Source organism: Macaca mulatta, chromosome 3, assembly GCF_049350105.2.
Source record: "Macaca mulatta isolate MMU2019108-1 chromosome 3, T2T-MMU8v2.0, whole genome shotgun sequence".
NCBI classification, from domain to species: Eukaryota; Metazoa; Chordata; class Mammalia; order Primates; family Cercopithecidae; genus Macaca; species Macaca mulatta.
The window spans coordinates 101,957,149-101,972,754 of record NC_133408.1 but is presented as its reverse complement, the minus strand read 5'-3'; the positions used below and the strand labels follow the sequence as shown (position 1 = coordinate 101,972,754).

Sequence of the window (15,606 nt, the reverse complement as noted above, 5' to 3'; positions counted from 1 at the left end):
TCTACAAACTAAAGAACTTAGGGCAAAAATGGCTTAATTCAGTCAAGCATTTATAAAGGCAAAATCCTATGTGGGATCCATAATATGGCTATTTAGTGGGGAGAAAGCAAAGCAAAAGAGCAAATATTTTACTGCACCGTAAGAAAATTAACAATTGGGCCGGGCGCGGTGGCTCAAGCCTGTAATCCCAGCACTTTGGGAGGCCGAGACGGGCGGATCACGAGGTCAGGAGATCGAGACCATCCTGGCTAACACGGTGAAACCCCGTCTCTACTAAAAAATACAAAAAACTAGCCGGGTGCGGTGGCGGGCGCCTGTAGTCCCAACTACTCGGGAGGCTGAGGCAGGAGAATGGCGTGAACCCGGGAGGCGGAGCGTGCAGTGAGCTGAGATCCGGCCACTGCACTCCAGCCTGGGCGGCAGAGCGAGACTCCGTCTCAAAAAAAAAAAAAAAAAAAAAAGAAAATTAACAATTGGATTTAGCCAATCAGTTTGCTATCAACTAATTCAATATACACCATTTTTTCAAACACTTTTTTTTGGTAGAAAGAACCAATATAAGAATAATCAAAGGGTGATTGGTTTTGATCTTCAAATAAAAAGCCATCATAAATCGCTCATACTGGCCAGGCGCAGTAGCTCAGGCCTGTAATCCCAGCACTTTGGGAGGCCAATGTGGGAGGATCACCTGAGGTTGGGTGTTTGAGACAGCCTGGCCAACATGGTGAAACCCCGTCTCTACTAAAAATACAAAAATTAGCCAGGCGTGGTGGTGTGCGCCTTTAATCCCAGCTACTGGGGAGGCTGAGGCAGGAGAATTCCTTGAACCAGGCAAGCGGAGGTTGCAGTGAGCTGAGATCGCGCCACTGCACTCCAGCTTGGCCTGGGCAACAAAATAAGACTCCATCTCAAAAAAAAAAAAAAAAGTTCCTGATACTACTCAATAGCCAGCCTCCCTTATTCCTTATCCTTAGGAGCCCTGTCCAGATTCTAGAGAAAAAATAAAAAATTTTCTAAGCCACTAAGCTTTGGGATGGTTTGGTTGCAGAAATTGATGACTGGGAAACTGACTAAAATTCAGCTTTTGTTTTGGCATTGCCTGTCCTGTCAATTCCCTGCTCTCCTGCACGGCTCCCCTTACCCTCAATGTAATTCAAGGCTAAATCCTGATTAGTCGTCAATTCTGATAATCTTGCCTCCCTTGCCAGTGGTAGTTTAGAGATAGTCGCGTGCCCTGGTTCTGGCCAATGAGAAAAGATCTGAGGGATCTTTGGTATAATTTCTCCACTCTTAAAAAATTTAAGAGAACAGTCAACTTTTTTGTCTGGCTTTTCCATGTCTTAAAGTGATGCCTGGAACTATGGCAGCCATTTTGAGACCTTGAGGAGAACTAGCTAAGGACAAGGTCAGCAAGCTGAGGATGGCAGTTTCGGAAAGACGAGAAAAACTTGGCAACATTAAACATTTTTGACCCACTAAATTAACCAAACTTAGCATCTGCTACCTTGGGACTTCCTACATGAGATACCACATTTTTTTCATTTTTAAAGCTACTACAGACAGGTTTTCTATTACTGAAATCGAAGTTATCCTAAGAAAAACAAGCAGCATATGAAGCTTTATTTTATCACATCTGAGAGAACAGCTCAGCCTTAACTTGGGAGTTTAATTCTGCTGGTAATATTTACTACTCATTTTAATTGTTTGCATGGTTATATTTAAGCCCCCCAACTGTTAGGAAATGTACATTATTTTAACAATACTGGGTATCAGTAAATAAAATATGCTAAATATTGCTGAAAATAAACACTAAGTAACTCAATTTCTGTCATTATATGTGAGGAACGGGAAAAGCTTCTTGGAAGAGGTGATATTTAATCTGGACTTGGAAGGATCGGTGGTATTTGAACAGTTGGACATGAAGTTCAAGGGCATTCTAGAGAATGTCATGGGAGAGGAAATGCAATAGCATGATTTGGGGGTGTACTGTAGTAGACAAATAAAGCTGGAGCTGGGTTAGGTGCAGATTGTGGAGCGTCTAAATGTCTTGCTAAGGGAGTGTGGGGTGCCTTTCCTCAGCAGTGGGGAACAGAGATATTTGAGTTAGTTACTGTGTATTGATTCCAGATAAATTAATAAAGCATATAGTACATATATATTTTTTATAGTTTTTTCGGTATATTTTCATGAAAAGTGTGTATGATTTTAGTGAAACCATAAAAAGCCATTTTCATTCCCATTCAGGTTCTGTTTTAAAGCAGTTGCCAAGGAAACTAGTAAGTGACTGGTTATGCCTGATTTTCCCTAAGTTCAAAATTAGATGCAAATTCTTCAGAGACTACTTGAAGGCCAGTAAACATTTCAAAGGCAGTCAAGCTCAGACGCCTGGGTGTGTGGGTGCAGGATGGTTAGAAGGGGGGTTCTGATGTTCCTGGGGGGAACAGATGCCTTGGCTGTGTAGGCAAAGAGCTATTTTGAGGGAAAAGGGAGTTGGGAGAAAAAGCTGAATGAGTTAAGAGGTGAGAGCCCAGGAAGAGAAGCTGGAAGTGACAGGTTCCACTGAAGTGCCTAGAAACACACTCTAATGGAGACAAGACGAAATTTCTGGAGTTTTCCTTTGTTTACATCTTCATATCTTGTCTTGTTTCAAAAAGGAGATAAGTTTAAATATGTCCCTGAATAAACACGATGACTACATCGCAGGTAGAGATAGGACTAAAACATGATTCTCCTAAACTTTAACACTGGAGTTAGCTCACTTAACGCTGTAAATCTCTGCAAAGACTAACTTTGTTCCCTGGCTCCTCGGTGGTTGCCAGGTGGTGGAGATACACATTATACAACAGAAGAAACTGGAACTGCTTCTACGGGTGTCTTTTCTTAGAACAAGGAAGCATTTCCCAGAAAATCCCAGCAGATGTCCCCTGGCTTGGCCTTGGCCAGGACTGGTCACATACCCTTTTCTAAGCCAATGCCTGGGCAAGGGTAGGGGTTGGCCATAACCGATTTAGGCTACTTAGGATTTACTTCTGGGCCAAGGAGAGGGAGGGGGTGAGGGGGTGGGGGGATGGGGGCGGTGGGGGCTGACCTGGCCTAAAATGGCTGGGGGTGATGCAGTCGCGGGAGGAAGGAGTGCTGGACAGTTGCGTGAGCTGTAAGAAGGACGGGGAAAATACTGCAGAGTGATGGAGAGTGCAGAGGAGCCTGGGTTCTCATCTGTGCTTCCTCCACCCTAGCTGGCTTATGCTGAGCACCTTGCAAGCCTTTGCTAAGCCTGGTTTCCAGGAGAGCAGTAAGATCGCCGTGATAAACATAATGTAGGTAAAGCAGTTGGCATAGTGCCTTGCATAGAATAATCCTCAGTAGATGTTTACTACTGTCGTTGTTGCTATTATTAATAAAAGTGACCTAGCTCCTCCCCTCGAGAAGTTCACAAGGGGCCCAGATGTGACAGGGAGAGCTATCAGAAGGCAGGAGATGACTTCTTGCCAGGGAGCAAGCCAGGACAAGAAGAGAGGCGCCGTGAAGCCTGCGTTCCCTCCCGCACGCGGGTGGCCTCGGTGGCCACCCGGGGAGCCCAGCAAGGAAGGCCCAGGGTTCGGGAGGCGGGTCCTGCACTGCGACGCAGCCTCGTCCAGGTGGCCGCGGGGGCCGCAGGCCTGGGGAGCAGGGTGCAGCACACCTGACGCCGGCTTGCAGTAGAGGCGAGAGCGGGGCGCCGGGATGCTGGCGTCCAATTTAACCACGAGGGCGCACGGGACGGAGGCCGGGGGTCCCGCTTTTCCGTCAGAGTTCGCGGTCACTAGTGGAACCCACCGAGCACTCTTATTTTCCTGGCATTTTCACGGCATTAATTGGATGACAGAGTCAAGAGGCAGGGCATTTGCCGACACTGACTAGCAACGCGCGGCCTCTGAGCCGCGCCCGGCCGCCCACCCCTTCCTCCTCCCGCACCCGGCCGGCTCCCCATCCCGGCCGGGCTTGGCAGCGCGGGCGCGGGCGGGGGCGTGGGCGGAGCCGCGGCCGGGCAGTTCATTATGTTGGACAGGGCGCGTCTGCGCCTCGGGCCGCCGTGGCTCCCGGGGCCTCCGCCTGCAGCAGGCGGCGGAACGGGGGCAGGCGGCTGAGACGCGCTAGCTATTTGCATTCCCCGGCAGTCATTTTTATATGCGGAGGTAATGAAGTTGTCAGCGGCGCCCCAAGTGTGGCAGAGCCTGATATTCAAATCGCCCTGCCCGCTCCGCCTGCTCCCGCCCGCCAGTCCCGGGAGCCCGGGGCTGCGCGTGCCCGCCCCGCATCCCCGCTTCGCCCCGCGACCGCGCGCGCCTCCTCGTCCTCCCCCGCGCCTTTGTCTCGGTTTCCTCCTTTCCCTCCTCTTTTGTGTCCGGCCAGACTCAGCCCCAGAAACCAGCCACCCTGCCGCGTCCGACTGCCAGGGACCCCGCATGCCGCGAGGTGAGCTGGCGGCAGGTTTGGGGAAGTTAGTGGGTGCAGTCAGGCCGCCGCCCCCGCACTCGACGCCACGCCCACCCCCTCTTTCCTTCACCAGGGGCCCCTTGCCCTCCCTTCACCTCCGTCTCCAAGAAAGATGACCTAGTACTCCATTACAATTTGGGCCTAGAGAAGTTTTCGTCCCTCTTTCCGAATGCGTATTTGTGGTCATTTTTATGATTACAGAAACCCAACACACAGCTATTCTGTCAGGCGGCTGAGAAAAGGCTGCTGTTCCACAGTTGCAGCCCTGCTAAGGAAATGAGGCGGAAAGGTGGACGCACCTGACTGGAGTGGTTGAAGGAAGGCAGTGAACATCCACGCTCCTGGGGTTGGTTTTCCTGGGCCTCTGCCCCTGTGCTGCTCACTGGGGCAGCCACTGACCACAAGAGGCTGCTGAGTGCTTGCAGTGTGGCCAGGCCAGACCAGGATGTTCTCCAAGTGGGAAATACACACTCCATTGTAAAGAAGACTGTATGAAAAAAAGAATGTGAACTGGCTCATTCATCCTTTAAAAACATTGGTTGCATATTGAAATGATAATATTTTGGGTATATGGGGTGAAATAAAGTATCATGAATTAATTTTTTTTTTTTAATGTGGCTACAAAGAACATTTAAATTTACACACGTGGTACACACTGTATTTCTGTGGGACCGCATTTAAGACCCAACCCCACCTATCCTCTAACTCTGCCCTCTCATCTTGCTCTCCGGGTACTTTGGAACAAGGCAGGGATGGAGGGAAGGTCCTTGTATCTTGGGGATCAAATGCCCAGGAAAAAATTAGGAGGTGTTTGGGATTATGCTGAAAACCCTGACAACACTGCGTAGGAGATGTCTCCTCCTTTTCCCTTTTTTACTGTAAAGAAGAACGTACACTCCCCCACAGCCATGCCACAATCCCATGGACCAACCGTTCCTGTGTGAAGGTGGGCCTCTAGGAGTGTTCTGTGCCTTTTAGGAGTTATTTGTGGCACACTGAACTTGCTGACATGCCATTTAGAAAAGTGAATACTGTGTACGCACTGTAACCACTATTTCATAAGTATTTTTGGTGTACACTGTTCCTCAGCACTCACAGGCTTCAGAGTAAGAGCTCCCGGAGTATGCATTGACACGATGCGCTGCAAATGATCCGGGCATGGGGGAGTCCCCGAGTGTGCATTGATTCCACACACGGTCACGGCTCCTACAGGGTTTTTATGGCACAGCTTGCCAATGATCCGTGTGTTAAAGACTCCCCAAATACCCATTGACACGATAGACTGGAGTTGTTTGGGTCTATCGTGGCAATGATCCGGGGATAATGGCAGTGTCTTATACAATTTCATTGAGATTGGAGTGCTCATGGTCCTAATGGCAGAACCGGAACTGCCCCAGTTAAGTCCCACCATGGCGCCCAGTGAAGGGTGTGTAAGTCTTTGACCTTCCGCTTCATGACACTGTGTCATCGCTAATGTTTATTGATATTTTAACTAACACAATTGAGTTAGCATTTTTCCCCCTGAAAATTCATTTTTGTAATTCAACACCTGAATTAGGGGGTCTATCTGTTGATGGTTTCATTTGTTTAATCATAAGCTAAAGACCTAGGAAAGGTCATTCTTAAATCTAAAGTGGTTTGGGAAGAAGAATCTTGGGAGATGCATATGAGCTTGAGACAGAGTTAATATGGAATAAATAACCTCAGTCCTGAGAAAACCTAGTTGGCTAGGCTGAAATAGACAAGACAAGAAGGTGGGAAGAAGACGTTTTTAAAAATAATGAAAGTAATATATTCAATAAAAATAATTCAAACACTGCAGAAATGTATGAAATAAAAAATAGAATCCTCCTTCCTTCCTCCTATACCATTCACTGTTACAAGCACTATTAATATTTTTGTATATTCTTCCAGTAACTTAAAAACACATACAAATATATACAGTCATGCATCTCTTAATGATGGGAATATGTTCTGAGAAATGCATCGTTAGGCGATTTCATCATTGCACGAATATCATAAAGTGTAGTTATACAAACCTAGATGGTGTAGCCTACTACACACCTAGGCTATATGGTATAGCCTATTGCTCCTAGGCTGCAAATCTGTACACCATGGTACTGTAACAGAACACTGAAGGCAATTGGCCGGGCATGGTGGCTCATGCCTGTAAATCCCCGCACTTTGGGAGGCTGAGACCCGCCTTCAAGACCAGCCTGGCCAACATGGTGAAAACCCGTTTTTACTAAAAACCCCAAAATTAGCTGGGCTTGATGGCACACACCTGTAGTTCCAGCTACTCGGGGGGCTGAGGTAGGAGAACCACTTGAATCTGGGAGGTGAAGTTTGCAATGAGCAGAGATTGTGCCACTGCACTCCAGCCTGGGCGACACAGCAAAACTCCATCCCCGCCCCCCAAAAAAAAAGAACACTGTAGGCAATTGTAACACAGTGGTGAGTATTTGTGTATCTAAACATAGAAAAGGTACAGTAAAAATACAGTATAAATGATTAAAAAAAAAAAAACAACCCTGTATAGGGTACTTACCATGAATGGAGTTTGCAGGTCTAGAAGTTGCTCGGGTGAGTGGAGTGAATGGTGAGTAAATGTGAGGGTCTAGGACATTCTGTATACTACTGTAGGCTTTATAAACACCGTACACTTAGGCTACACTAAATTTATTTTTAAAAAGGTAATTGCTCTACAACATTATGATGGCTATGTTGCCACTAGGCTCCAGGTTAATCTTATGGGTCCACTGTTGTATATTCTGTCCATTGTTGACCGAAATGTCATGATGTGGTGCATGACTGTATATCTACTCTTTGTTTACACGAATGGGTTAATGCTGAACGTTACTCTTCAGCGTCTTATATTTTCAATTAATAATACAGTCATGTGCCCCATAATGATGTTTTGATCAGCAATGGACCGCATATACGATAGTGGCCCTGTAAGATTACCATGGAGCTGAAAAATTGTAACATCTTAATGCAACACATTAGTTGTGTGCTTGTGGTGATGTCAGTGTAAAGAAACCTACTGAATTGCCAGTCATTTAAAAGTGTACCACATAACACAGTATGCCACATTATCAAGTACATAATACTTGATAATAACAATAAACAACTGTTACTAGTTTGTGCATTTACTATACTATTTATTATTATTTTAGACTATACTTTCTACACATGCATACACACATATTTATACACACACACACATATATATACACACACACACATATGTATGTATAAAAGTTAACTATAAAACAGCCACAGGCAGGTTCTTCAGAAGGATTCTAGAAGAAAGAATTTTAATAGAGGAGACGAGGCTGGGCGCAGTGGCTCATGCCTGTATTCCCAGCACTTTGGGATGCCGAGGCAGGTGGATCACCTAAGGTCAGGAGTTCGAGACCAGCCTGGCCAACATGGTGAAACTCTATCTCTACTAAAAATGCAAAAATTAGCTGGGTGTGGTGGCAGGCACCTGTAATCCCAGCTACTTAGGAGGCTGAGGCAGGAAAATCACTTGAACCCAGAAGGCAGAGGTTGCAGTGAGAGGAGATCATGCCATCGTACTCCAGCCTGGGTGACAAGAGCGAAACTCCGTCTCAAAAAAAAAAAAACATATATATGTATGAATGAGATGGCAGTTCCATGCACTGACGACCTTACAATGGGACAAAATGTGAAGGTGGAAGACAGTGATATTGATGATCCTGATCCTGTGTAGGCCTAGGCTAACGTACCTGTTTGTATCTTAGTTTTTAACAAAAAACTTAAAAAGTAAAAACAATAAAAGTAAAAATTTTAAACATAGAAAACAGCTGCTATAAATAAGGATATAAAGAAATTAAATAATTTTGTACAGCTATACAATCTGTGTTTTAAGGTAAGTATTATTACAAAATAAAAGGTTAAAAAAATTAAAAAGTTTTTAAAGTAAAAAGTTATAGAAAGCTAAGTTTAATTCATTATTGAAGAAGGAAAAATAAATAAATAATTTAGTGTGGCCTAAGTATACAGAGTTTATTTATTATTTTCACTTTTTATTTTTTGAGATGGGATCTTGCTATGTTACACAGGCTGGATTAGAACTCCTGGGCTCAAGTGATCCTCCTGCCTCAGCCTCTTGAGTAGCTGGGATTATAGATGTGCATCACCATGCCTGGCTAGAGTATAGGGCTTATAAAGTCTGTAGTAATGTACAGTAATGTCCTAGGTCTTCACATTCACTCTTTACTCATCCACTGACTCACTCAGAGCAACTTTCAGTCATGCAAGTTCCATTCATGCTAAGTGCCCTATACAGGTGTATCTTTTCTTTTCTTTTTTTTTTTTTTGAGACAGAGTCTCTCTCTGTCGCCCAGGCTGGAGTGCAGTGGCGCGATCTCAGCTCAGTGCAACCTCTGCCTCCCAGGTTCAAACAATTCTCCTGCCTCAGACTCCTGAGTAGCTGGGACTACAGGCACGTGCAACCACGCCCAGCTAATTTTTTGGATTTTTAGTAGAAACGGGGTGTTACCATGTTAGCCAGGATGGTCTCTATCTCCTGACCTCGTGATCTGCTGGCCTCGGCCTCCCAAAGTACATTTTTTATCTTTTACACTGTATTTTTACTGTACGTTTCCTATGCTTAGATATACAAATACTCACCATTGTATTACAATTGCTACAGTATTCAGTACAGTACCATGCTGTACAGGTCTGTAGCCTAGGAGCAATAGGCTACACCATCTAGCCTAGGTGTGTAGTAAGCTCTATGATCTAGGTTTGTGTAAGTACACTGTATGATGTTTGCACAATGATGAAATCACCTAACAACACCTCTCTCAGAAAGTATCTCCATCATTAAGTGATGCGTGACTATTGAACTTCACTCCTTCTTAGCACATTTATATCTGTGGCATCCTTTTAAATAACTGCATGGAATTCCAGGGTATGGATATAACAATGTTTAGATGTATGCTATTTCAACTATTACTTCAATGAATACCCTTATAATTCACATTTGGAAATTTGTGCAAGTATGTTCATAAAATAAATTTTTAGTAGTGGAAATGCAGCTAAAAAGACGTACATTAAAAATGTTGATATATATTGCCAAGCTGATCATCTTACACACCGACTAACAGTATGTGTGCTTAGTTTCCCACTCCAGGCTAACATGACGTTTTATCATGTCCACTATCATGGACAGTGAATTTCCCGCCAATTTCTCTGCATAGCTTTATGGTGAGAGTCCAGTACTGGGGGTGGTGATAAATGCAGTGTAGTGCAGAAGCCAGACTACAGAGTAGTAAGTCCTATTAGCCAAGATAAAAAAAATAGTTGAGCCACAAATCACACTGAGAGCAGATGGATTTTGGTAATAACCTATCAACCTGGGAGAATCAGAATTAGAGCACATTAATTCATGATTCAGCAAATATTTATTGTCAGGTTATAAGCAACTCCTCCACTGAATAAGCCCCTTGAAAGCAGGAGCTTTGGCCTCCACAGAATTGTAGATTGAGAGTTGTTTTTATTGTTGGTGTTGTTTGTTTGCTTAATTGGTCACTTCCTGTGTACCATGTGCCTGGCTCTGTGCAAAGCCAGGGAATCAAGATGGCTGACATGTTATTCTTGGTCTCAGGAGCTCCGGGTAGGAGAGACAGTGGGATGTAAACCAGTCTGAAAAGTCACATAGTACAGGCAAAGTAAACATTGAGCAAGTGACTTGCATGGAGTACATAAATTTCCCCAAAGTTCAATATTTGAGCTGGGTCTTGGAAGATGAGTAGGGAATGATTTCCAGATTAAGGAAGGACTTTTAGACAGAGGAAATCACGATGAAAGGGGTGGAGCTTTGTGGGAATGCCCATATGAATGGCACAGGGTTTGTGTGTCAGGGAGAAAGGAGAGCAGAAGGGCATGTGCTTCCTACTTACAAGGTGCCAGGAGTGTAAGGGAGAGATATAGGGAAGGAGTGGGTGTTCCCATTCAGGCTCTATATCTGAATTGTAGTGGGGCACTGGTAAGCCATGAACATCCCATAACTTTAATGTGCCTCATTTGTAAAATGGCTAGATCATTTCCAATATTTTTATCAGCTCAAAAATCTTATGGCTTTTGAGCCACAGGACTTGACTTGCCTGAAAGGATTTTATCTTCCAATCTGCATACTGGGGAGCATTGTGTGATACCTAAGAGTGTTCCTTTACTATGGTAGTAAGGGGCTGCTTATAATTTGCTGGAACTAACAACCAGGGGCACTTACTGTGACCTCAAATACTTTATACACCTTTTGGCAAAACAGAAAAAGAAAGAAATGCAAGAAAATAAAGGAAAAGAAGAGGAGACTAGTAAAAATGAAGAAAAGTGAAAAGCAGGACATAGGAATCTTCTGGCAATTACTCTTTATATGCAGATGAATCCTATCTCCACTCTGGAAGTTGAACGGATGTTGCTTAAATGGTTTCTCTGAAGTACATTGCAGAGTTGGATGTCAAGTGTCCTCTTTCTTGGGATTCACACACTGAATGAATTTTATTGGACTTGATAAGCTTGCCATCATGTCCTCCTCTGTGGCAAAGGGAAGCATTCTGACTGAGGCAGTGTCTAAAGAGAGAGAGAACCCTGGGACCTATTGATTACAGACCTCCCTTCAAGCTGACATCAGTACTCTTTGAGAATTATTACCAAGCCTACCTTGCCCAAAAGAATGAAGGACTTGCTGACTTTCAGATGAACTATACATGGTTCCCCCAATTTTTAGACTCAGCCTTTTCCAAGTGGTATTTGAGGCTATCTAGAAGCAAACAAAATAAACACAAGCAGATAGCCCATAAGACCAAACGTGCCATCATAACATCTTTTATGACCAGTGACTCACCTAAGATGAGGGATTTTGCTGAATTCATTGAATTATTGAAGAAGGATGCCTTGCCAACCCTGTCAGTCACTAGAGTCTTGGATTTTACAAAGGAAAGTGAGAGGTCTAAGAGGCTCTGCTAAAACCTCACAGAGTCAAGCCATCTGTCCCACATTGATATTGGGGATTTCCAAAATAGCTTCCTATGAGATCACCTTACACGTGGAAGCCATGGCAGACCTCTCCAGGGGGACTCCTGGTGGAACCAAATTTGATATTTTCATTGGCATGGAGCAAGGACTGGCTGGTGAAAACAAATTTCTGATTTCCTCTGAAATTCAAGGGCAGCACAGGGTTACTGATAGTATGACAAGAGAGGTGAGCAGGTGCCAGTCCCAAATTACTGTCAGGATTTTAGGGACCTGCAGTCTTTGTTCAGAGAGCAGAATTCTTCATCCATGATTCACTCCCAGATTACTCCCAGAGTAAAGATTGTTTTGGAAGAATGGTCATTGTGAAAGAGCATGTCCCTCTACCAGTATCAAGAGAGCTACTGGCAGAGTATGTCATACATGTCATTGGGTGTCAGGAAGCTTAAGTATTTCTACGTCAGTACAGACCAGGAGACCCAAAAGTACCCATGTGGAGCCATGAGCACCAGATTGAAGTAATGATGGTTGATAGTCCCCAGTTGGTGAGACATTTTCCTGGCCATTTACGAAGATTATTGAAACTAATATCACAGTAATTGTTTAGTTGATATTTCTGGAGCTATGCTGCAGTTGTGGAGTTTGGTTCCTTCTTGGAAAAACTTAGGAAAATATTGAATCAATCAGAATTAGAGTTCCAAAAGTGTTTCTAGGCTTATGATCTTGCAAAGTAACTGGACCATATCCAGATGCTCAATGAGGACTGATCAAATGAACGAGTGAAGAAGGAAGAAAGGAATGACCTAATATTATATAAACAATAAAATGGCTCCAGAATTATTTTTATCTAGTTTGATGGTACCTGTAAACAAGGAGAGAAATGATTATAAGCCTAAACATGTAGGTGATAGGATTTAACTACTTGTCACCAGAAGTTGTAAAAAGAGAGAAAACAAAGAAAAAAATGATCAATTTCTAATTCTTTCATGTCCTTTGAGAAACACAGTCACAGGAAGATCTCTCAAAGTAAACTGCATTTAATTCTGGAGATGCCATCAATTAACTTGAAATCGTAAGTTTTGAATCTAAAGCGATAGCTTTGAATATGTCACATATATACATAATGAACTGTAGTAGTGTCCAAATATTTAAAGCCTGTAAAGCTCCTAACATGGAGGTGGACATAGAAGGAGAAGAAGAGGCCAATAGACACTTGCAAAGGTCATTCCAAGTTTATGAAAAAATCAGATTTTTGAAGTGAAGTAGGATGTTTCCAAGAAAGAATCAGATTTTCTTTCTACCTTAGAAAACACATAGAATCTTCAGCAAATGAAATTAAAACTGCACACAGAAGATTGAGTTCCTGTAAAAGTCACTTAACCGGGGAAGACACAACCACATATTTTATACCATGGAACTGCAGAGAGTTCAGGGTCATATCAAATAATTGTTTTCCCAACACAAAATGTAAGACATCTTGAGGACGAAATTTCAAGACAGTAAGTTTCATTTGGCATCAACATTTTAGCATCGGATCTTAAGGGACCCCCAAAACTATAAGACAGAGAAAGCAATTCTTCAATGGCCAATGTAGCTGCTTTAAGAAGCACGGGGCATTTCTTTCTTTTTTATTTTTAAAATTTAGATTCAGGGAGTACATGTGCAGGTTTGCTACATGGGTATATTGCAGAAGCACTGGGTATTTCTGTATCTGGTAAATTCAGAGATAGTCTCCCAGTGTACTTTTTTTTGCACGTTTAAATGTCCCATGATTGAATATACATAATTTTCAAAGTGAGGTTAGCAGACTCGATACATCAAGATGCTTGTTCCATTTTAAAGGCAAAGTTTTCTACCCTTGAAATCAGCAGTAAAACCTCCCTGGGCGATTTTTTTTTTTTTTTTTTTTTTGAGATGGAGTCTCGCTCTGTCGCCCAGGCTGGAGTGCAGTGGGGCTGTCTCACCTCACTGCAAGCTCTGCCTTCCCGGTTCACGCCATTCTCCTGCCTCAGTCTCAAGAGTAGCTGGGACTACAGGCGCCCACCACTACGCCCGGCTAATTTTTTGTATTTTTAGTAGAGACGGGGTTTCACCATGTTAGCCAGGATGGTCTCTATCTCCTGACCTCGTGATTCGCCCGCCTCGGCCTCCCAAAGTGCTGGGATTATAGGCATGAGCCACCCCTCCTGGCACCCTGGGCGATTCTTAAGCACATCCAACTTCAAGAACTTTTAGAACTTTGATTAGGGGTTGTGATAGTATGATCTAAAGTTGTTGGTTAGTTCCTTTAAATATTGGGAGTTATATGCTGGAAGAAGTAGGCATGGTTAAACAAATATTTCTTTTTAAAAATGAAAACAGCCTTATTATTTTTCTCTATAGAAAAATGGTACATGCTCATTGTAAAAAAATAAAAAATGTTAGCATATAGAGAAGAGGCCGGGTGCAGTGGCTCACGCCTGTAATCCCAGCACTTTGGGAGGCTGAGGTGGTAGATCACGAGGTCAGGAGTTTGAGACCAGCCTGGCCAACATAGTGAAACCCCATCTCTACTAGAAATACAGAAATTAGCTGGGCATGGTGACGCATGCCTGTAAGTGCAGCTGCTTGGGAGGCTGAGACAGAAGAATTGCTTGAACCCGGGAGGCGAAGTTTGCAGTGGGCTGAGATCATGCCATTGCACTCCAGCCTGGGTGACAGAGCAAGACTCCATCTTGAAAAAAAAGAAAAAAAAAAAATATATATATACACACATATGAGAATGTATTTTATATACTGTCTTTTCAAGATTAGTGATATTAACCCTTTAAAATCATATTTATTGCTAATATTTTTCTCAGATTGTCATTTGCTTTTTTTTTTAACTATAGGAGGTTTTTATGAAATAAATTTTTTATGAAATAAAATATCAATTTACATTTTTATGAAATAAAATTTCTTTTTCTCTTTTCATTTCTGGCCTTTGACTTAAGATAAGAAAGACTGTCACTTCCCTGGATAATACAAATCTTCATGTGTTTTTCTCCTATACTTTTCCACTTTTCCCATTTTTACATTTAAAGTGTTGATCCCACTGGAATTTAACGCAGTATAAAGAATAAAGCTGGGATCCAGCTCTATTTATTTTGTCCAAATGGTTAGCTAGTTTTTTCCAGATCATTTCTTTTTGTTATGTATGAAGACCATTTCCCATTTCTTGAATAATTTATCTTAGTCCCACTGATGTAAAATGCTACTTTGATTATGTACTAAATGTCTACACATACTTTCTGGCCCCACCATGGTGATGTGGTCAGTCTGTGTATTTCTGTGCCAGCACCACACATTTTAATATCTCATTACTCTTATGTTTAGAATTTTCTTGGCTATTCTTGAATGTTTATCCTTCCAGATAAGCTTTAGAATTATTTTTCAAAGTTTCAAGAAAGATCCTGTTGGTACTTTCATTAGAATTATGTAACTTACACAATATATGTTTACATAAATTTATACATTAACTTGGGGAAGAATTGGCTTCTTTACAATTCTGAGTCTCCTTATGTGATAATATAAGAAGAGACATGATTTCTCAAATTGCTCAAAACTTTGTTGAAACCTTCTTCTGTGTGTGTGTGTGTGCGCGTGTGTGTTCACAAATAGATTTTGCCTGTTTCTTGTAAAGTTTATTTCTGGGAATTTTTCAGGGTTTTGTTGGCTTATGATTAGCCGTATGGTTCTAAGGTATGTGCGTAGACCTATGTGTGGCCTAACATGTAAGCTAGATTGCTGTGGTTTTAGGGAATTGGTATGTGATAGAAGCCTGTGTTTCAGAGATAAACCCAAATGGATCTTTAACATAGTTTACAAGTTGCCATCAGACTTTGGATAGATTCTTCTTTCTAAGCTTCTTTTCCCACATGTGTACAGTAGGAAATCTTGAAGGGATTTGTAAGCATTGAATTGTCTAACATAGCGCTTAGCACATAGTGGGTCATCAGATATGGGAGCAGTTCGAAGGCCAAGTCAGTCTCAAAATTCCTTGCAATGTTGAGATTCCTTGAAGCTTTTGAAAAAGTATTTATACTTGGCAGAGTTTAAGAAAAATGCTTGTAATAAAAGCACTGTTCTAATAGTCCCCTCTCCCCT

At 42.7% G+C, this 15,606-nt stretch overlaps 1 protein-coding gene across 1 annotated transcript; it reads left to right on the top strand.

Annotated features, from left to right (window-relative positions):
• The first annotated feature begins 3,098 nt into the window (after positions 1–3,098).
• LOC114676958 (uncharacterized) lies at positions 3,099–5,072 on the top strand. Its single transcript, XM_028845941.2, has 5 exons — positions 3,099–3,154; positions 3,237–3,317; positions 3,413–3,671; positions 3,866–4,455; positions 4,678–5,072. The coding sequence occupies exons 1-5, from the start codon at positions 3,099–3,101 to the stop codon at positions 4,754–4,756; spliced, it is 1,065 nt and encodes a 354-aa protein (XP_028701774.2). The 3' UTR covers positions 4,757–5,072.
• The last annotated feature ends 10,534 nt before the right edge of the window (positions 5,073–15,606 follow it).

What these genes read in the sequence shown, in the direction of transcription:
- LOC114676958 (XM_028845941.2), top strand. Translation starts at nt 3,099, where the DNA reads ATGGCTGGGGGTGATGCAGTCGCGGGAGGAAGGAGTGCTGGACAGTTG. An exon ending in CCGCAGGCCTGGGGAGCAGG is followed by an intron (nt 3,672 to 3,865) that starts GTGCAGCACACC and finishes ATTGGATGACAG; the next exon opens with AGTCAAGAGGCAGGGCATTT. An exon ending in GGGACCCCGCATGCCGCGAG is followed by an intron (nt 4,456 to 4,677) that starts GTGAGCTGGCGG and finishes TTATGATTACAG; the next exon opens with AAACCCAACACACAGCTATT.